Below are 22959 nucleotides of genomic sequence, written 5' to 3'. Positions count from 1 at the left end.
TCAACCCCCCAGCCCAAACCTCCTACTAACCAAACCCCCCAGCCCACACCCCCTACTAACCCAACCCCCTAGCCCACACCCCCTACTAACCCAACCCCCCAGCCCACACCCCCTGCTAACCCAACCCCCCAGCCCACACCAGAGAGCGCACTGGGACCAGGGAGTGGGGAATATCGCAGGCAGACCTGCCCCTTGGTCAGATGGGTCCGCACTGCACAGGATCCCCGGTGTGAAGCTGGATCCACCGTGCACTTTCTTCTCAAACCAGTGCCCATTTCCCCATCGTCTGCGAAGACAAAATTACAGAAGAAAGATCAATTTAACATTTTTTATATTTATTAGGAGACGGTAGAAAACATTTGAGAAGTATAGCAGTATATTTAGCATTGCTCCACAGTCAATAAGATCACATTACTTGACACCTGGAGCACATTTTCAGCGTGGGTGTGTCCGAACAGTTGTGAATGTCATGCTCCTGGTTCTGATTGGTGCGTGTGTTGCATTCAAGGTCAGAGTTGCATTGTGGGCATTATGGGGAAAAACAGTGATGGGTCTATAACCCCCCTTAGTAAAGAATGTGTGTGCCTCTCGCCACCTTACAGCTGTGATGTTGTATCTGGAGGTATACAGTCTGCAGATGAGTTTGGCAGAAGGCACTGTGCAGTTTCCAGGGATGCTGGGGAACGTGGTAAACTGGTGCCCCTTAGCCATGACCTGCCAGCTGAGCACGGGACCTTTGGATAGACCATTGGATATTCTGCAGCACAAAACCTTCTCCAAATTCTGCATTCAACATGGAGTATTGAGAACATGAATATGATTTATTTCTGTGTTATGCTAGAGAATTATGAGCTTCGGAACAGAACTACACGGAAATTAATCTTCACCCAGAATCTCCACAGGAATTGATTAAGCGCTCATTACAGTCTCTGAAAGGTCATACTGTCAAGTTCTCTCAACTCAGGTTCCAATAATAATTTTCTTTCTTTTTTCATTTTTCAATGCAATATTCATGACTGCACCTTGTGTTCTGTCTGCTAACTACTAATCAACAGGACTGAATTCAATTACCTCATTTCCGGAAAATGAAAGCAATATGTGTAATATTAAAAAAGAAAATAAGTTAAAATGTCACCTGTCAGCTTCTATGGTCATCAGACTTTGAGATCTCTAACGCTGTTCATGCAGAAATTGCTTCTTTTTTTTTTTTTTTTTGCTAATGTATCTGACAGCTGAACATAACCCAGAATGTTTCAATGGCTGATTATGGACTCAACACTTGAAAGGTTTCATGAATGGTGAATTATTATTATTTAAACATGCAGCCATCATCACTTCGGTCTTTCAGTGTAAAAATAGCAGTGGGAGCTTTTAGTTTACCAGGCAGAAACAGGGAAAAGAGAACATGGAGGGATCATTAGGGATCCATGAGTAGTGTGCCTGTGTGTGTGAGCGTGATTTAGACAAACACCATGGATATCAGCCATTACTGAATCTTTTATCTGGGGAAACTGCCATCTTGTCATTTTTTTCAAAACGGTAAAATTGGACAGTGAAGAGAGAATGCTAGCTTGTGTAATAATGGAGCAGTTAGCCCCCTTAGGGCCTGGGCTGGCACTGTCCCATTCAGGAGGAGCCGGACTCTGCAGTCAGCCACCCGTCATTCCTCTGTGCTCCAGGAAAGGTGTGGGATTCCCTACCTAAATCACATTTCATAATGTGTCACTGGCTACACACGCAAATTATTATAATCCTTGTTGAACTTTAGCCCAAGGAGTGAATTTTAATTGTTAAAAAGCAATTGTTTCCCTTTCACAGTGGGGAGAGAAGGAGGACAGGAGCCATAAATGGACATGAAAAGCCGTGTGTCTAATCCTGCAGATGTTTCCTTTAAAAGCCAATGGCCCAGGTCCAGTCTATCCTGAGAAGAAACAACAGTGCCACCTGTAGGTCAGGTTGTCACATTGCAGACCTTACTCCAGAAACTGTACTGTCACGCAATGCTCCTTTTTTCCCCCAGCAGGTGTTTAAAAATCAAGCCAGGTCAATTAATTTGAATCCCAATCAATTTTCCACTGTTTTATGTTTAGTTTTATTCATTTGTTCGCTTAAACACACACATACACATATGTACTGTAAGAGTAAATATGACGGTATAGAGTAAATGTAAGGTTTTTCTTTCTTTTTTCTGTTTTGTTTTCCTCATTTTACATTTTTAAAGTTTACATTTTAATTTTTTGTGTTGAGAAATGCCACTTTTGATACCTTTTTGAATGGCATCTTGTACGCTTGATTCAATGTGTTTTCATTCTGTAATTACTCCTCTTATATGTCATTTTCCACTGGTGGCATCAGGTGCAGCCATCTTGCCAAGTATTCAGATGTGATGATGTAAGCACAGGAACTTGCATGCTGAATGCAAAATGCTGAGTGTGCACCCAAAATCCAGAAGGTAACGTTAAAACTAGGTTTGATAAGTTGCTCAATATTACCATGTCAGATTGCATGGTTGGTTGTCTCTAGGCAGTCTCCAGAACATGCTACTGCTGGATTATCTTCTAAGAAAAATAAGCACTGAATGTGCTCCTAGGAATAGGTTTGTTTTGAATGGAACTCTTGGAGTGGGAAAACTACCACCACTCACCATAGATGTTGTCAAATCCGCCTAATTGAAAAAAGAAGGATAGACACTTTAAAAGGACCAATGTGATGACAGCAATGTGCGTGGGTGTTTCATTTATACATGCAGTGTCTTTGGCCTTTTGAGTCCTGCACCAGTGCTCTATAGTAAACCTCCATTCATGTGTATACCATTATCCTCCAGCGTTCAGTGAGCCTCACGGGTCAACATCCAGCTGGTTACAGAAACACCTTCTGCTCTGTTGGGCCCAGATACAGTACGGCTGTCATCCTTTCACGAGGACAGCCAGCCATTACAGCACCTGGCCAGACAGCCTGCAGTTACAGTACCAGGCCTTCAGCACAGACAGATGCGTGTCTATCTGGGTGCAGTGGTGCACAGGACTCCATTCCCAGAACAGAAGGGCTCCTCCGAGAGGGAAGGGCCACATCAAGGAAGGACATGGTCCACTGGAGATGTGTGATCCACTGGAGATGTGTGATCCACTGGAGATGTGTGATCCATTGGAGATGTGTGATCCATTGGAGATGTGTGATCCACTGGAGATGTGTGATCCACTGGAGATGTGTGATCCCCTGGAGATGTGTGATCCCCTGGAGATGTGTGATCCCCTGGAGATGTGTGATCCACTGGAGATGTGTGATCCATTGGAGATGTGTGATCCACTGGAGATGTGTGATCCACTGGAGATGTGTGATCCATTGGAGTCAAATTTAGTGCACAAATCTCTTTCCTCATGAGGAACAAATTTGTCTCAAGGACCCCTAAACTCTGCCATATTGGATTTTCTTCCATTTTGAATGTTTTCGAAAACACCTAAAATACTTCACCTACAAAAATTTGGTATTTCACATACCTTTATGTTGTTATGTCAAAATTTCGCAAAATGATGATCCCATGTTTTTTCATTGAGCTTGGCTTATCACAAAACTGCAAATAATTCTTAAACCATTTCACATAAAGTTTTAAAACTTTACATGTGCATTGACATTTACATCAACAATTCTTCAGTCATAAACTGTAGAGCTATTCCTTAGCCTACCTGGCCCTTTGTGATTACTGAGCTCACCAGTGCTCTCTTTCCGCTTAATGATGTTCCAAACGGTTGATTTAGGTAAGTCGCTGGCTGTTTTTCCTTATTTCTCAGCCTCATGATGGCTTCCTTGACTTTCACGGGTGTAACTCTGGACCTCATTTTTACAAACACCAATAACAGACTTCAAAGGCAATAAAAAGCCTAGATTCAAGACTATACACTGAAAACTCTTATGCTTGCACCAAGGAAGCAGTCGAACACACCCAGCTATCCAGAAACACCTTGTGGAGCCATTTGTCCCAAACATTATGGTGCCCTGAAATGAGGGGGGGGGGGTCTATGTATAAAAAGTGCTGTTATTTCTATATGGTGAAACAAAAATGTGATAAAATACTAATAAAAGCTGAGGATCTGCACTTTAACCACATATGCATTGTTTGATTTCCAAACGAAAATTCTGGAGTACAGAGCCATATCAAATAAAATATGTCTTTGTCCAAAACATGATGGAACTCACTGTTTGGAGTGTTTATGGAAAAATATGGCTGAATGACGATCCAATTAATTTTCTGTGGGTGTGGCTTATCACAAAAAGTTATAGTGTTCATTGCTGATTTTACATTGGGAGTCTGTGGAGCTGTGCCTCTCTCGCAGATGGAGCAGAAGGAACACTGATTAATCAAAAAACAATTTAATTGTAAAATCAACTTGTTCAGTGAAGTGAACTGGACGGTCACCCTCATAATGGTATGGGATCATTTTCCTTGAAGAATACATTGTGTGCCTGTGTGCAGTTCTGTGAGGACAGCCGTCTGTCTCTCTGTGTGATGGGTCGACAGCTTTCCAGCCGCACGGAGCCGTTGAGTGAACTGCTCGAGTTAAAGACAATAAAAAATAGCTCCAGCTCACATTTTTGTGTGTGGAAAAATCTAACTGACAGTCTCAGAGGGATAGCAAGCTAGCTGTTACATTGCAAAAATCGTGGATTATTTGTTGTTGGTGCTTGTGATTACATGTCCGGGACCTGGATTGGATGATCACCCATTGAGTTGGGAAGGATAAGAAGCAGTGTTGGCGTTCATCACTGACTCTGTGTGTGCGTGTGTGTTTGTGTGTGCGTGTGTATGTATGTGTGTGTGTGTGTGTGTGCATGCGTGTGTGTGCGTGTGTGTGTGTGTGTAAATAAACCCATAGTACTTTCTCTTTGGAAATCTCCTGGAGACTGATAGCCCTGTTGATACAGTGAACATCCAATATCAAAGCAAGATATCGGTGAACACCTATCAGTTTTTACTGGAGAACATGCGACATGGCTTTTAAAAGGAGCTTACTGTTTCTATCCATTCCTGCAGGAAACTTGGTCTGCTGCTAACCAGAGCCACAATTACAATCAGTCATCTTACAACCGGCTGCCATTAATTGGGAGGGGGGCAGGGTGATTGATGGGCCTGTATCTGTGATTGAAAGAAGGGGACATTTTTTATCCTCTCAGCTCAAATGCACATTCATCGCCACAGTTTTCTTCTCCCTTGGCAACAAAAGTTACTTTGGTTCTCGTTCTGTTTAGTTTTTCAGAGGAATTTGCTATCTCCCATACCTGTCACAAGCAATGGCTGCTCAAGAAGGGGTCCTTTTGTTAATAACGCAGGTTATCTCCTAGATTATATTTTCTGCCGGTTTGGAATGGAAATTCATAATTTCAGATCTGCCTCATCACTGCAAATTACTCATGCCTCCAGAAGCTATTTATTTTTATTCTGCAATTCACCAGCTGAGCTGCGCAGTCACTGAACTAGAGCACTGCGCAGTTTTTATGCAGATAGCACAGACAGACTGCTGAGCTGCGCAGTCACTGCACTAGAGCACTGCGCAGTTTTTATGCAGACAGCGCAGACAGACTGCATGCACCCTATTGACCAGAGGGGTCAGTATTGTGTGATCAGTTGAAGAACACCCTACTGGCTTAAACTGCTTCCTACCTGTGTGACACTATGACCAGCTGTGCCACCAATTCTGGCCCAAGGTCAGGTAAGTTAATTGTGCAGCTAACTGTGTGATTACATGCTGCATAGCAATGAATTAGCAGCAGATGCTACAGCTGTGCAGGACCAGCATCACAGAGCCCTGCTGTAGCACTGTAATGAAGGGACTCACCCACAAGGCCAAGAGCTCATCATGAGAGGCCCTTGCTTAATCTTGATTATGGTATTTCCATAAATGGAATTAGCATCTGAGTGCAAGCAGCAATATACAGCACATTCACACACCGCTAATTAATGTCTTTAAGTGTGAGTAAATCATTGGGCAGCAGAAAATCAGAGGACAAAACACCATTGGTGAAGCAGGAAGCTAAAATTAATACAGTCAAACAGTCTGTGTGTGCCTGCCTGCTAGTGCTTTTAGCTCAAGCAAGCACTATAGGTAGGAAAGTTACAATAAACTCAGTGCTGCCATTGAGGTACATGGCTCAAGGCCTGCATAATTAAACCTTGTCAGACAAAGCCTGCACCAGTTTACTATCAGGAAATGGTAACTGGAAATGCTCAATACACAAGTCATCTGTTCCTAGCTCCAGTGCAGGTAAAAGTACTGTAAAACACACCGTTGGCCCTAATCCCATTACTTGTTGCCTAAGAAACATGTCTATTGCATTAGAGGTTTTTTTACCTACTGTGACAAGGGGCTCAGAGACTTCCAGGTGACTGGAACAAAATATTGGGGTGGACTTTTACCTTCTGGACCTGGATTTTCCAGTACTGGACCAAGGTGTGAGGCAGCTCCCTGGCACTCATTAAAACACTGAAAGCACTTAATTTACATTGCTCCATTAATTATTCTGCCAAATATGCAATTATACGCCCTGTCCAGAAAGTAATTATGGATAAATATATTCATGGTACTTAATAAGGTACAGCTAGCAACCAGTTTGATCAGTGAGCCTGTTCAAACAGAGAGAATGCAAAACCTGCAGAAAGACTCCAGGGAATTTAACCAAGTTTAAACCGAGACAAGCTAAAGCTTATTTTCCCCAAAAGGAAATTAGTCTCAGTGGACATGAATGCTGCTGTATTTCAAAAGATAAAACTACACATGCCCCACACATGATATAACAAACAATACCAAACATACATGCCCCACACATATATGACAATACAAAATAGCTGTGGGGCGAACAGCATCATAGGTAGAGTGTTCCTGTGTAACGGGTCACTTATAAAACACTCATTCACCCCAAATTCTGAGGTTACTGTCACTGTTTGCCTGAAGCCCTTTTAATGTGCTTGTGCTGGTATGCATACAGTATGTACCCACACATGGCCTAAATGAATTCAAAAGATGGAGGTCATTTTCTTCAGTTTATTTTATAATTCTCAGTCGCTGAGAAATTCTCGGGTGTACGAGCGCAGACATTTTGCATAATTTAAATATCTTTCATTGTAAAATAGTTTCAAAGCCCAGTGAATAAGCTGAGTTTGTGATCTAAGAAGTGTTGTGTGAAGTAAGTCTCAGATGCACCATGAGTTGGTTCATCAATGCTATTCTGAGGTGATAAGAATAAGCAGCACACAATTATAATGCTCACAAACGCTAACTTCATAAACACAAAAGACAAATAACATTCTAATCCTTGTAAGTTCACACAAGGGATCAAAATGTCTGTTTCTGAGCTACTAAATGTTTCCTTCAGAGAGCATTAGGTAGCACAGAGACTCCTTCATGTCCTGTATTTCTCTCTGTGCAGAACTAAGAATCTACACAGTGTAAATAATCTGTAAATAATGTACACTGTGTAACTACTCAGACTAAGTGTACTTTATTTTACATTACATTACATTTATTTGGCAGACGCTTTTGTCCAAAGCGACGTACAATAAGCGCATATCAAAAGGTCATTGTTCCAATGACGAAACACAGGTCCGATAGGGTACAATATTCATTTTGTTCAGTTATTCATAGCCATGAACACGTTAAGTCCAGTTCACACAGTGAACATTACTCTGACCTAACCTATGCTAAGTCAAACTAGGAGGCATTACAGGCTACAACATCTAGACAGTGATACAAGGCACAATAAGTGCCGGATGGCATTACATGTAACATGAGTGGCACAGGAAAGAGGGAAATTTAAGTGATAAAAATGATCACAGATTGGTGATAGTTACTTAGTCCTGGTATAGTCTGTAGAGATGCGTCCTCAGACCATGACGGAAGTGAGGGAGTGGTTTGTTGAGGGAAAGGGAGTTCATTCGTTGGGGGAGCTAGGGTGGAGAAGCTCCGTGGTAGAGACGAGCAAGAACCCTTTACCCGGATGCCGCAGAGCAGAGTGGTTGTGCAAGCATATAGAATTGAATCATGTCCTGTAAGTAGACGGGGGCTGTCCTGTTGGCTGCAGTGCAGGCGAGGGTCCGGACTTTGAACCTGATCCTGGCACCGACCTCAGCAGAGGAGTGACGTGGGAGAACTTGGGAAGGTTGAAGACAAGTCAGGCAGCAGCATTTTGAATCATTTGTAGTGGCTTTATTGTCCAAGCTGGCAGGCTTGCAAGGAGGGAGTTGCAATAGTGAAGATGGGAGGTCACCATAGCCTGGACAAGTATTAGCTGGGTGGAGTGCATAGTCAGGTATGGTTGAATCCTCCTGATGTTGTGCAGGAGGAATTTGCAGGACTGTGATGTTGCCTTGATGTGCTCCTTGAGGTCCTACTGGTTGTCCAGCACCACCCCCAGGCTCTTTGCAGAGTGAGAGGCAGTCACTATGGTGCCATCAACCATGATTGAGAGCTCACGAAGTAGGGAGGTCTTGTAGGTATTTTAAGGAATACAGGTCCTTGTGTTCAAACTGTTCAAGTGATGCAATGCAAAGCACTGCTCAGTTAATAGCCTTTAAATCACAGCCTTTAATTTTGAAGTGCCCCTAAAACTTTTAGAGGGCTTCTGTCAGAGTCAATGGAGAGCAGACAGCTTTAGCATAGCACAAGTGATTTCTCGGAATCTAAACAAAACCTAGTTATTACCCCTCCATATGCTGTTTTAATACAGGCACAGCTAACAGAACATTGAGTACAAAGACGGTTTTTAAAATTGAATGGTTACATTTTACTTAAAATGAGATGAAAATCAAATGAATATATTAGTATACACAGACTCTATGGCCTCAAGGTTTGGGAGCTTTACCTTTCAAACCAAGGAGCTGGGGACTATTCCAACTGTATGGTAGTTCATTCCCTATTCCAACTGTATAGTAGTTCATTCCCTTTTCTAACTGTATGGTAGCTCACTCCCTATTCCAACTGTATGGTGGTTCACTCCCTAATCCAATTGTATGGTAAATCACTGCCTCACTGTGGAGCAGACATCTCAGGCAGATACTATAATCCCAGTATTTTTCTTCATGACAGGAAAGTGTTTTGGAGAAACGAGACCCTAAATGAAATCCCTAAATCATAGATACACATCTATCTTGTCACAATTAATAAATCAGGAATAATAATAAGGAAATTTTCTAGTTTACCACAAGGGTATCTGTATAGGGATAGGGATGAATGAATGAATTTAAACTTCTACACATTTTCCCAATAATGTTTATGTTTGTCACAGAAATACCACCTGGTCTCCTCTGTGTCCCAGAAATGGATCTTTGTGTCCTTCCTCCCTCCCTCTTATTTCCCATTTATCGGAGGAGACGCGCAACGCGGCTTCCACACTTCTTAGTTCCACCCATTGGAGGACGCAAAGAAAGGAAGCGAGGAAAGGACGCGAGGACAGAGGAATCGAGTAAAAGTGTATTAGGCAAATGGAACGTCCTTGTTCAGTCAAGCATTCATTTGAAGACACATCAATTACAGACCTGGCAGATGGGGAGAGGTAGATCCACAGGTCAATAATTTATACGTCACGCATTCCAAAACAAAAACTTCTGCAAAGAATGCACTTGTCTTTCCTTGCTTAAGCATCCTTCGGGAGCCTCCTAGCTCCGCACTCTTAGTTCCTTCAAGGAGCATTTAACGGGTCGGAATGTTCTGGATGGCTGACCTCAATCGATTTCCAGGTCAGGCGAGGACCAAGGAAACAAGGACGGATAATGTAAGACATTTTTAATTAGCTCAAAAAAATTGAGAGACCAGCCAAACTTTAGAAAGCAGAGATGGTGGAGAACCTGAATTTCACCAATTATGCAAGATATTTAGCCAAATTTGTGTGTGGTTCAATAGGTTATCACACATGCCAGAAGGTTAGATATACAACGAATAACAAAATGTCAGTTAGTTTTGTGGCTCTAAACCAACAGACAAATTTGTTCATTTAAGCAACATGTATACAAGCAAATAAAAAACCTGCTTCCCTGTTGTAGATGAACATAACTAAACATAAATAAGAATGGAAGCTACCATTATTTTAGTATGTGAACAGAGTGAATTAATCTATTTATTTAACAGTTTCCAAAGGATGTATTTATTACCAATAAATTAGATTTAAGATGTTAGTAATTAATACTAATTATTAATTGTTTATTATTTCCCACTGTAATAACCATAGCTCAGATAATATGAAGTGATGATTTGTTTCACTAATCTATGGAAATATTGCTGATTTAGCTTATGTGAGGTGCAATGAATGGGCAACAGAATGTAGGCTTTCACATTATAACTACAGGATATGAGGTGAATTAGTGCTCTGTGAACACTGGGCACATTAGGGTAATGGAACAGTAAAATGTTTGTGTATACAGTAAGATGTTTACTGTGATCTAATGTTGCTGATTATATATCAGCTAGTGTCTTGACTTGAACAGCAATGCCAGTGTCATTTTTGTACAGGCTACTGTACATGCAACTTCTTATACTTGAAAGTTACATGCTATTTTTCAGCTTTAAATGGACTGACCGCATGTAAGATCTGTGATTGGCTATGAGATTGTGTGTGGGCTCGGCAAAAACATAGCGATTATGATGGGGCTATTTCATCAATAGTCAACATTGGCTTTGATTACGGAGAAGCAGATCAGGGGCGACATAGCTCAGGAGGTAAGACCGATTGTCTGGCAGTCGGAGGGTTGCCGGTTCAAACCCCGCCCTGGGCATGTCGAAGTGTCCTTGAGCAAGACACCTAACCCCTAACTGCTCTGGCGAATGAGAGGCATCAATTGTAAAGCGCTATGGATAAAAGCGCTATATAAATGCAGTCCATTTACCATTTACCAGATCAGCTGTTTTCACCCAATTTTCATCATGTCTCCTCATTCTCTCCTTCCCTCCACTCCCCTCCTCCCCTCCTCTCCTGTACATACTTCTGGGTAAGGGGCAAGAGGTAGTGTGAGTGGAGGAAAGGAGGTGAGTAGTTAAAAGCAATGGGACGCACCTTTAGCCAATCTTCCAGTCTGGTTCCCCAATACTGCAGCTTGCTAGATGACACTTCCTCATCAAACAGAACAGTGGTTCCCAAACATGGTCCTGGCGCCCCCTTGTGTATGCTGGTTTTCATTACAACCACAACTACAATCACAAAATCATAACAAACTGTTTCTCAATTAGGTGCTTTTTGTGTTCAGAGGGATTATTTAGCCTCTTATGCCACAATATGTCAGAAATAGATATGCATGCCATGAACAATAAAATTCCCATGTTCATATTGTGCTTATTGTGCTAGATGCAAAAAATTTCACAAAAAGAGATGCATTATTATTAACTGATCAAATTAATGACTGAGGTGAATCAATCAATAGGCTTCTAATTGGTGACATTGTGGACACCTGGCCACTAAAACTAACCATCTGGAAAGATAATGAAAAATTCAAAGACAAAGCAAATGATAACATGCCAAACGTGCATTGTGCTAATAAGTGTAAGAAAAAATTCTGAAAAAATTTAACGCTTATTCAACGCTTGTAGCATTATATTTTATTCTTCATGGCCTGCATAGCTATTTCTAGCATAATGAGGTTTAAGAGAGTAAATAATCAATCCAAACACGAAAAGCACACAATTTAAACAAATTAACAGCTTGTTAAAATTCTGTAATTGCAATTGTGGTTGGAATGAAAACCAACAAACATAGGGGGCCTGTATCTGCATAAGAAATCACTGATTTCCAATGAGTCGTATGTTTTCCCTTGTCCAATTGAACACAGCAATAAAAGGTTTTTATCCATGCCATGGAACTTATTCAACTTCAGTTCCTGCTTCCCAGCAAGCACAGCTGCCTCCAGTCTCACGTCTCTTCCTCCTCTGATTGGAGACACAGGAGAGCAGCCGGCAGCTTTGGTGAATTGTCACAGAGAACAGATTAAAGGTTACCCTGAATTAAGCAATTCCCATGACAGGGTCCCCAGAATCAAAGCCTTTAGTCGGCAATTTGCGGTCCTTTATACTCTATGGAGAGAGAAGCTAAACAGGCACTGCCCCCTGCAGGTCAATGGCAGTCATTACACATCACACGTTCTATGGAACTGCTGAGAAACACTACCGACTGTTGGGCTGCATCAGGGAGAGAGAGCCGGCACAAACTAGACAGTCACAACATTTCTTTATGCAGTTCATTGACTGCCTAAGTCAGTGGTGTCAAACTCGTTGCCATGGAGGGCCGTGTGTATGCAGGTTTTCATTCCAACCAATTAATGCTGCCTTAATTGAGTCCAATTACTCATTCAGCCATATGCGTTTAACTGCATTGAAGCACAGAATATAAGAAAATTTTTATTTAGACAATGCGGGTCACCATAGACGTCGGGTCACCATTGTGCACAAACCTGCATCCCTAATTCAGCAAATAATTTAACTAATTATATGATCAAGATCTGAGGCTGGAATGAAAACCTGCATACACACGGCCCTCCATGGCAACGAGTTTGACACCACTGGCCTAAGTCATAACAGCCACACTTTTTGAGCCAATAACTCCAAATCTTCAAAATGACCAAATCACCTGGAGGCTCTGTAATCCGTAACTAATATGTTTCTAGAAGTGTGTTTGTCATAATATTCCCAATTAAGTTTAGTCTATCAGAACTTCTTCTCTTGCCCCTATTTCAGCATTAACAAGATGCTCCTGGCAAAAGTTACCCTAGAAGTTTCGATGATTTTACACAAATAAACCACATGGATCTGTACTCACTTTAGCTCACAATTTACAACTGCAGGAAAAATATGGAAAGTATTCAAATTAAACATCTTGCTAAATCTTACAGCAGCAGAAGCTCACCTGAAATTCAAATATGAAAACTTCCAATAGAAAATCCAGTTCCTCTGGTATAAGAATTCAAGAATGGGGGAAGGGGCTTTGAGTGTGCTGAGGCAGTGACACGTTTAAATAAAGCTTTTAGACTCATGACAAGGACTGATCATTTTCAGAATTTAATTCTGAAATATTAGTCATGAGAAGCAGGAATGTGTGTTTACACGAGTATCAGATATCTACAAATATCTAAATATTGAAGCAAGCAACCTAAAAACTGTCTGGGGTGCACACAAAAGCTCGGGTAGGTGTGAAAATGAGCCCAGAAGTGTTATAAAGTGAAATTCCCCTTTAATTACAGACCTATAGCCCTGACATGTTGTGGAAAGAAGAATTATTTAGATAATTATAATAAAGTTACATTAAGAATTTGAGGAAGAATATAGAGGTGGATAAAATGTTTTTTTTTTTTTCATAGAGCAATTCATGTTAAAGTAGGAAATTGTTATTCAAGGAATTACATTGTGGAGCATTTAATTCCTACATAATACATACAGTACATTTTTAGGTTTATGGTCTGAGGAGAGATTAATATGGGCAGTACGCATACAGAAGATAGTCAATAAATTTAAAAAGGTATTAAATGTGATAAGGTGTTTACTAGGTGAAGGGTGTGCAGAAAGGACAACGTTACTACTATATATTTAGGTTATATTTTCCGATTCGTTTTTGAATACGGGCGTGTAGTAGGCTATGTAGCTAACAGTTGGCTAAAGAAATTAGATACAATTCAATGCCAAGCACTAATATTATGTTGTGACCAAGTAAAACAATCACAGTAGCAGCACTGCACGTGTAGATGGGAGAAACGCCAGTAAACTTAAGAACTCAGCTTTCATGAACTTATTGGGTAAATCAACAGGGTCACAGTGTGTCATCCAGTGTACATTGGAGCCTTGTTGGGAAAAAAAGAAGAAAGATAGTTTTGAGTGGGTCACTGAAAAAAGAGAAAAGAGATAGAGATCAGAGCGAAGAATGTAGGCTAAATCCAACGTTTCCGGGCAGTTCATCCATGGTCTCCCCAAATTCTTATGATTATGATTTTCATATTTTACACAGAATTAGAGAAAATACGTAAGTTTAGGTGACAAAACAGCCGAGTCAAATTATATTGCAAAAGTTTAAAAAATAAAATGTACACATAGCATAGCCTATATTCATTCGCTCAGTGCCGGGTCTGCGCAAAAATAGTCAACGTGATTCATGCGTAATAACAGAAGCAACGCGGAGCTTGACCGAGTCAGCGGCAGTGCGTCTTCTGCGCTTTCCCCTACCGCCTCCCGGCAGCAAAATGGCGACTATAGACGGTGATGTACCCATGGAACCGGAGCTGGAAATGAGTGACGAAGAGTTGGAAAGGTAACTTCAGCACAATAGATCTGTGACCTTTACTGGGGACTTAGCTAGCAGTTCACATGTTAAATTAATTGTTACTACATAATGTAAGGTTGGTTAGCATTAGGCAACCTGTCTTCCACCCGCTGCATATCCAATTTGGTCAGTCGGCAGTTGCCGCAGGTAGCTGACTAGCTGGCTATACGTTCCTGGACAGTGTGGGTACATGACATGGCCTGCTGTCCTCTCGGTGGCTTTTCACTGCTGATGTCCTGGGTTTGCCATTGTATTAACTGTCACATAAGCTTCTACGCGTTTACGGCTTGCGGCAGCGTTGCTGTGAGAAGATGAATTGTCATTTTCAGTCTTGTTAGCAAGCTACTTCAGTGTTAGCCAAGTTAGCCTAACATGCATCCCAATTTTTCTGTTCGTTCTTGGCTTGCTAGTGGTGTGCTGTTAACTAACGAAAATTTCTAACAAAATATCTACGACATGCAATTGGTTAGCATTTGCTTTATAACTACTGGTAGATCACATTTACAAGCTAGCAACCTACTATTCAACAAAGTTAGCTAACTGCCTAGTCTGTCAGTGTGTATTTTTCAGCTCGCTAGGAAATTTCTATGGCTTGCTAGAAAAATCTTGGGTGACTTGGGTAAGGTACGCTAGCTGACTTAGATAACTAAATGTTCATAGTTTTAAACGTTAGTATAGCTACTGGCTACCTCTGTTTGTTGTGTTTTGTGGTCGTGTTTCATATGACGTTTTCATTGTAAGCGAACCTACTTGCAGGTATATATTCATCTTCTCACAGCGGAATAGGAATAGTCTAGAAATAGGTAGCTAAGCGTTCGGGAAGTTTATTACTGTCAAGAACAATACAGCGTATTGCCTGTCCTGTCATCGCACCCTGGAAACACATTATGATCATACACGTGAATTTTTCTACAGCGAGCTGATTCATATACTATCTTGAAAAAGACACGATCATGGCTGTGGTGTTTCATTGACGAACGAGATAAGCTAACAGCTAAAACAAGAAGCTAGATGCGATGCGGCATGTACGGTCAAAATGAAAGTAATATTTATTTCGGTCTGAAACATCGTTTAGACCCACTAAAATGAATTTTAATTAAAAAATCTAACGGAATGAGTCAGTTTTGATTGAACTGTTAAATGTTGGTCTTCGAAGTGTAGACAGCTGTCTGTTAGGAGATTGCAGATGTTTTTCTGCAAAAATGAAATGAGAGTACCAGTGTCTACTACTCAACTCAGTTGCCCTTAAAGAAATAAATAACACAAGACTACCACACCAACAGCATGCCCCAACACCTCAAAAAACCACAGAACGGAATGCGCACTGAAGATTGGGGAAGTAACTTCTAAGTTTACATAAATTGTATTTGTGTATAATAAAACTCTTATTGGTTGAGTCACAGCCTTGTTTTCATTGGGTATCTTCGAAAAGTAATAAAAATGAGTTATTTACTATATAATTTGTGCCAGTCCTGGTCTGGAGCTGTCAGAATGACCTGCAGTGTCAAATTAACCAGCTTTCTATTTGGTCGGGTGTACTCTAAATATAGTAGCGGTAACACACGTGGCTTGGTTCATGCTTCCAAACGCAGCCACAGCTGCTTTTCTAAACGTATGTGAAATGACGTCACGGTCTATCCGCAGTGGTGGAATTTGATGTTTTGGAATTCGTTTGCGCACACTCCGTAAATGGTGGTTGTATGTCAGTTATCTTCCAGGTAGTGGATTCTGGGAAGAGGATAATCGTTATGCCTCTACTTTAGTTAGTGCAGATACGCAAATTTGAATCCTGGGGCAACTTCACCTGTGAGATGGATTTTTGGTATGAATTGTTTCAGTAATCGTACTCTGTGAATGGTTCGACTTAAACAGTCACAGCTTTGGAAGTCACCTTGGATGGGAGCTTCTGTTATGGAAATGCACAATATGCCAGGCTGTATTTTTATTCAGGGATCTGTTGTGGTCAAAGGTAATTGCTGGATGTGTGTCATGCATCGGGTACAGGGTAGCACTTTTATCAGTGCAGAACAAGGACTAAAAAAAAAAGCTGACCTACATTTAGCAAAATGGCTGAGGCCGGTGGACCTGCGCGGGACGGAGAGGCAGCCGCTGCTCCGTGTGCCTGTTCGGCCCCATGTGGCCGCGTGTGCCCCGTCCAGCCACCGCGGTCCCCTCCTCCTCCGCTCTGATTGGACGGGGCCAGCTGTCGGCAGCTCCTGCTGTCTCTGCGCTTTCTATGTATAGACGAGGGGGGGCAGAGAAAGCAGGCCCCTCCCCCGCTCGCAAAGGTGATCGCTGAAAGGTGTGCTCCCTTTAGATCGGCCTCCAAAAGTGGAAACGGAGACCGTGTCTCCAGTGCAGAAGAGATGAGGCTTGTGTCTATGGCTTTCCTCAGCACAGCAAACCCAAACGTGCGTATCAGGAAGTGAAGGGTCCACGCAGAAGCCCGTTCTAACATCAACAATTTGACTGTGAGCAGTTGTCATAAAGCCGACCGATTCCTCTGACAACCGAAGGTTTTTAAAATTACCAGAGCTCCAAAATATATAAAACCTTTTATTTACACACAAGCCAGAAATGCAGGCACTGAGACTCTATCATTGTAGGACATTTACATATAAATTATTTGGATACTTTAGAAAAAAATTGGCAAAAGCTTTACTAGCATACTGCCCAAAATTGGTTACAAAAGATCACCCCCTATTAATCCACACAGCTGATCTTAAATTGGCCCACAATTAGACACACATGGAAACCAGTCAGTTAGTTACCTGCTAGACACCAGTTCATGAATATGGTGATTATATATTAGACAGACATTTTTCAATTTAAACATCTGGAGAAAACAACATCCTGCCTCTGCAGTGAAGGCTACTCCTTCACAGTGGTCCAAGGTCTGTGCAGTAGCTTGCACCAATAAGGACACGACATTGATTAACAAATTCTGGTTTCCATCCCTGTACACTGCTGTCCAAATGCTGTGCTCTTAAATGTGTGTCATATTCGAATGATGCAGGAAAGTCAGCTGCTAATGTCTTCAGGCACTGATTGCTTGCGTTCATTTTCAGATTCTGCATTCACATGTTTGGCCTTTTTATTGATCATTTTCAACATCTTGTTCATCTGTGGGCTTCTTTGTTGCTCTGACTTTAGTGCTGGGGCTAATTTACCCTAAATCCAATGACCTTGTTTCTTTCTAAATGCCAACTCTCATCTCTTTAGTTTCTGTCTGTGCCTGTCTGTGTGTCATTATGTCCGTCTGTCCACCCAGGGAAGCAGAAGGCTTCAAAGAACAAGGGAACGCCTTTTACATAAAGAAGGACTACGCTGAAGCATTAAACTACTACACAAAGGCTATCGGTGAGTCTGCCCTCAGCATTTCTGCTATACAGAGCTATATTACGAACAATTACAACACAAACCTGCAAATTGCTGCAACCTGCACGCTTAAATAGGTATACTTTGTTGTAAAAATTAAAGACTGAGGCTCCTAATTGGTGAAAGTGGACACCTGACCTCTAAAAAGAACCATCTGGAAAACAATGAAGAATTCAAAGACAAAGCAAATAATGACGTGCCAAACCTGCACTGCAAGTTTAGGGAAATTTTAAAGAAATTAAACATGAGTTCAACTACCAAATTAGGAACCTATCAATGACCTCTTTCATTTGATGAAAAAATCCCAGTTTTTATGTAATTGTTTGCAATATAGCTCAATATAGCACAATATGAAGATGGGAATTTTATTCTTCATGACACGCACAGCTATTTCTGGTATAATGCGGTTTAAGAGAGTAAATAATCCCTCTAAAGCATGAAATGCAGCCAGTTAAGAAAAATTAACAGCTTGTTAAAATTCTGGGATTGCAATTGTGGTTGGAACGAAAACCAGCATACTCAGGGGCCTCCAGGACCGAGTTTGAGAACCAATGCCCTGTCCCTATATACTACGTTTTGATGAAATGTAAACTTGCTAGCTTTTAGTCTACCTGTGCTTTTCGGTTGCTTTCAAGCAGCTGTCCATGCAGAAATGTTCATGTTTTCATGCTAATGAAAATCACTGCCAAAGTGGTACTGTTTGTACTTCATTGTGGACTGCAGTACCAAAACGAATAGTGTTCAGTCTTCAGATTTGCCTTGTAGCATTGCATTTAATTTCCTTCTCCTTAATGAATGGTGCATGTTATTCTGCTATAACAGCAGCTGAATGGAGGGGCCTGGAGCCAGACCACTGGGTATGGGGGTGCTGTTGAGGTCAGGTGGGGTGGGAAGGAGCAGGGAAACTCTAATGGTGACAGACATAGAGCTGGCCTGTTAGAGGTCAGACATACATCAGCATTTTCAAGAATAACCAGGAAGTAGCCAGCAGTAACCAGGAATCCTGGAACATTACACGTCTGCTAAAGGTATCCGTCTCATGGAGCCAGCTGATTTAGGTCCGTGTGTATAAAATGTACACACATGGGATAGAGCAGATCTCCCCTCTGTCAGTGAGAAGGCACAAGGGGGGGGGGGTGCCTCCTTGCATCGTGACCTGGATCTCAGTTTGAAAACCAAATGGATATCTTTACGGTTAGCTCCAAGTCTGGTTGGCTTTGGAAAACCAGACTATGCTAAAACAACTAAACACACATGGAGTGTAAGGGTGAACAAGATGTTATCATTTTCCCCTGAGTGGCTTGTCATTTTCTGTACTGAAAGCCAAATAATCTAGATATGTAACAGTCTATTTTTGAAGTATTCAGAGTGACAACCAGGAGAACATCGCAGAACCAGTTGGCCTATATGCTACTGTAGTAATACTATATTACTACTATATTGCTCTGACACTGATGAATTCCCTTTCCTTAAAGATGAGAACAGAGTTCAGAGGCAGTTGACTGTCTGGGTTTCAGACCGATCCAAAGCTTGTCTGAATGTGAATCCTACTATAACGACTCAGTCATTTATCACTGTTCCACAGTCTGCCTCTTCTCTCACTGTGAGTTTCTCCTCCTTGTGAGGCAGATGCTCAGAAGTGATTCACTCCTGTCAGGGTACGGGGGCCAGGACCCAGGCGCAGAGTAAAGAAAGACAATCTCAAAAAAGGGAAAATTAACAAAGACTTTACTAACCAAAAAGGCAAACACAAACAGGGAACAGAAAAGGCCACGATGGGCAAAAACACAAACTACAAAAAAATCTAAGAAAAAAAACAGAAAACAAGAGGAACTCAAAACACGGGCAGGGCAGATCACAGGCAGGCAGAGTACCCGGGTAGGTACATACGGTAAGAAACAAACACAAGTTGGGAATAAACACAAGGACCCAGCACCCGAGTCAAGGGGACAAAGAACTTAAATAGACAGAGGTAACAAGACACAGGTGAACTCAAAGAACAATCAAACCAGAGGGAAGGAAAAACGAGGCAGGTGGGGATGATGATTAAATAACGAGACAATAATAAAATAATTGAAAGCAATAATACAGTTAACAGGGGAACGAGCAGGACACAAACAGAAGTGCCGCCATCTGGCGGCCCAACAAGGAAAGACAGAGACGGAAACACAGAACCATGACAACTCCCAGTGCTTAAATGTGATTGTGAGAGCAGTATTAACATATGCTTGAAGATATAAGAGTAGGTCCTCTGGATGCACACAAGTACAGTGACGTTTTGGCCATGACATTATACCTTAAAGCACACTGAATTACTCATTGGTCTGTGGGTATTCTTGTAGTGTTGCCATAGATGGAGGCATGTGTTGAGTTGTGTCTGTCCTGACAGATGCAAGCTCTAAGAATGCCAGTTACTATGGCAACAGGGCCGCCACCCTGATGATGCTCAACCGCCACAGGGACGCTCTGGAGGACGCCCAGCAGGCAGTGCGGCTGGACGACACCTTCACCAAGGTATGCATCGTGTCAGTGAGTCAAAAGGTGAAAGGTCAGTCAGTAGTTGCAAAAGTGGCATTATTTATTTTTGCACCCGCTTTTGGCCAAAGCACAACCCTCTCTGAATCTGCCTTGCTATGATTGGTCAGTATCTGACACTAGTGTGATTGGTCCAAGCCTATAAAGGAATTATGGATGAATCCAAGCATGGGGTAAAGTCTTATCTTTTCCAAATTCTCATGCATTACTCTTTCCCAAAAATGGTTTCATTTTGTTCTAACTGGGGACAGGTACCTCTTTAAATAAGCACCTTTAAATAAGAACCTTTTCCAGAATGGTCACTGGTCTGTAATTCTTTACGTTCAGGTAGTTGATTCCTTAACCTGCGCTACTGTCAGGCTCATGCTCATGTCAGACGGACCAATCAGGCTAGTGTTGGGCATGTTTTGTACAAAAGTGGCTGCAAAAAAAAAGAAAAAAGAAAAGCTAAGGTAGGCTTGGAGGGGGGAAGTGTTAGGAGGTGAAAACCTCTTGGCCAGGACCATAAAGAGATTTTTGTCTCTGTGGGATTCAGCTGGGTAAATAAAATAATAACATTTTGGAGACCGGTTAGAATTCACACAGAACACAGACATTGTTCTTCAGACATGTTCCCTAAACAGTGGAGTGTGACTGTCATGCCAGTTGCACTGGGATGGGCCATTTTACATTCACTCATTTCAAATGAAACTATTTGAATGTATGTGTTTTACATGTCGTATCGAGATGCGTACATGCAAATCTGCTCGCCTCTTTTTTATGGTGTAAACTTATTAACAGGGTTCGTACGGTCATGAAAAACCTGGAAAAGTCATTGAAATTTAAAATGCAAATTCCAGGCCCTGGAAAAGTTATGTAAAATAATATTTTTTGAAAAGTTTTGGAAAAGTAATGGAAATATAGCTAAAGTTGCATCGAATATAATTACTAATTAATCCAATCATAAAAATAGTATGTATAGTAGGCCAATAAAACGTAAATTGGCTCGTAACCTTCGCGGTATTCTGGTGGTGTGAGAAGTTAATTCGGTCCTGCTTAGTCTGTTTACAGGCACGCCTCTGCTGATGTAGCAGTTAGTAAACGTAGGCCCTACTGTGCCGACAATATGCCAGGGGAGTGCAGCTTCAATAATATATCAGGGCTCGAAATTAACTTTTTTACTTGGTAGCACTGGTGCTCCCAACTTCAAAAACTTAGGAGCACCCACCGAAATGTAAGGAGCACCAACAATATATGCAATAGATTTTTTATTGATAAAAAACGACAATATAACAGTACGGTTTACAAGTAACAGTTAAACTGTCACGCCTAAAATGTGTCGACTCTTCAAGAAATTGCATGTTATGCATTCAAACGACAAAGCGCTTCTCGTCACATTAATACCGCTAATTAAATCAACCGCCAGTAAACTGCATAGGAGAAATTAGCTGTTTCAACCGGGTCGCTACACAAAACGTCCGCTTCAACTTTTCAGCTTTCGATAACGCTAATAAATTGAACATAAACTTTTGTCTTCAGGTAACATTAGTTAACGCGTTAGCTCTCTGTGTCGCGTGACAGTGGAGTGCAGTGAAAGGGAGTGATTGAAGGCTAATATTAACCTATTTAAAATCAGCATTAAAGGTAAGAATGTCAAGCTCACGATTGGTTAGAAGGGTCGCCGTCAGCTCACAAGGCACATACTGAGTGTACTAACTAGTGAATGTACAGAGAAAGAGACGTTCGACTGGAAAAAGAAAAAGAAAAAACAAAAGGTCGCACCAGAACAATTGTTTGCACTCGCACAAATGCTCCCAGTTATATTTCAAGGTCGCACAGATTAAATTTCGGGAGCAATTTCGAGCCTTGTTTGAGACATTGACAAAAATGTTAAACTATTCGAATTAAAATATGAGAGAATGTATCTAAGTGTGTCTATCTGGTGTTTATTTGTTTTAGAGAGGCACCATATGTTTCAGATGCAGACCTAATTTTACTTAGTGTTACAATAAATAATTTTAAATCGTCCCACTGAGATAAAGTCATTTGTTTTGTTCATGGAAATTCAGTTAAAGGTTGTGGAGAAGTCATGGAAAAGTCATTGAAAATCATTGGTGAAAAAGTGTATGAACCCTGTATTAACTATACTCCTTTACCACCAGCAAAACAGTGTACACCTACAACATTTTGGTTGAAGTTTAAGGATACATTTTTAATTTTGGTTTTTTGTATTTACATTACATTTTACACCTCTCAAGTCCTCTCTCTTGCTAATTAAGAGACATTCCATAATTGCTGTTGGTAGTAGTAAGTTTGGGTCTGTTACTGTTTTCCACCAGGTGCATTTAAACAGAGGAGGAAAGTCCAGGGGTCAGTAAGTGAAAGTTCTGCCATGTGTTTCTTACATCCATGAACTCATGAATTCAGCCAACTGATTTCACTGAACAGTTCTACTTCTTGGCTGAAGAATTGTGCTAATTAGCAAATCCAGGTGACTGGACCAAAATACTGAGGACTTTTACTTCCAGAACCTAGATTTTCCAGTTCTGCTTTTAAACATGTGGCCACTTGGAAGGTGTCTAAAACCAGCCAGTTGTCCTCCTACTCCATGGAGCCTAGAGGCTAAAGAGCAGAAAGCTTGTGGTCATGGCCTCTGATTGGCTCTTCCGTCCCCCCCTTCCCCCCTTGGCGTCTGCCCCACAGGGCCACCTGCGGGAGGGAAAGTGCCACCTGTGCCTGGGCAACGCCATGGCCGCCAGCCGCTGCTTCCAGCGGGTCCTGGAGCTGGAG

The 22959-nt window shown here is 41.6% G+C and overlaps 1 protein-coding gene across 1 annotated transcript in view; it reads left to right on the top strand.

The window, feature by feature from the left end:
- The first annotated feature begins 14111 nt into the window (after positions 1-14111).
- Positions 14112-22959, top strand: part of LOC118217311 (dnaJ homolog subfamily C member 7-like) — a 34153-nt gene continuing 25305 nt past the window's right edge. The window contains exons 1-4 of the mRNA XM_035399210.1: positions 14112-14265; positions 17549-17637; positions 20045-20169; positions 22873-22959. The exon at positions 22873-22959 is cut by the window's right edge and continues 27 nt beyond it. Coding sequence (XP_035255101.1) covers positions 14198-14265; positions 17549-17637; positions 20045-20169; positions 22873-22959 — 369 coding nt within the window. The 5' untranslated portion in view covers positions 14112-14197. The remainder of the gene's footprint in view (positions 14266-17548; positions 17638-20044; positions 20170-22872) is intronic.

Source organism: Anguilla anguilla, chromosome 17 (assembly GCF_013347855.1).
Source record: "Anguilla anguilla isolate fAngAng1 chromosome 17, fAngAng1.pri, whole genome shotgun sequence".
NCBI lineage: Eukaryota > Metazoa > Chordata > Actinopteri > Anguilliformes > Anguillidae > Anguilla > Anguilla anguilla.
Note: the sequence above shows the minus strand (reverse complement) of the source record. Positions and strands in the feature narration are given on the sequence as shown.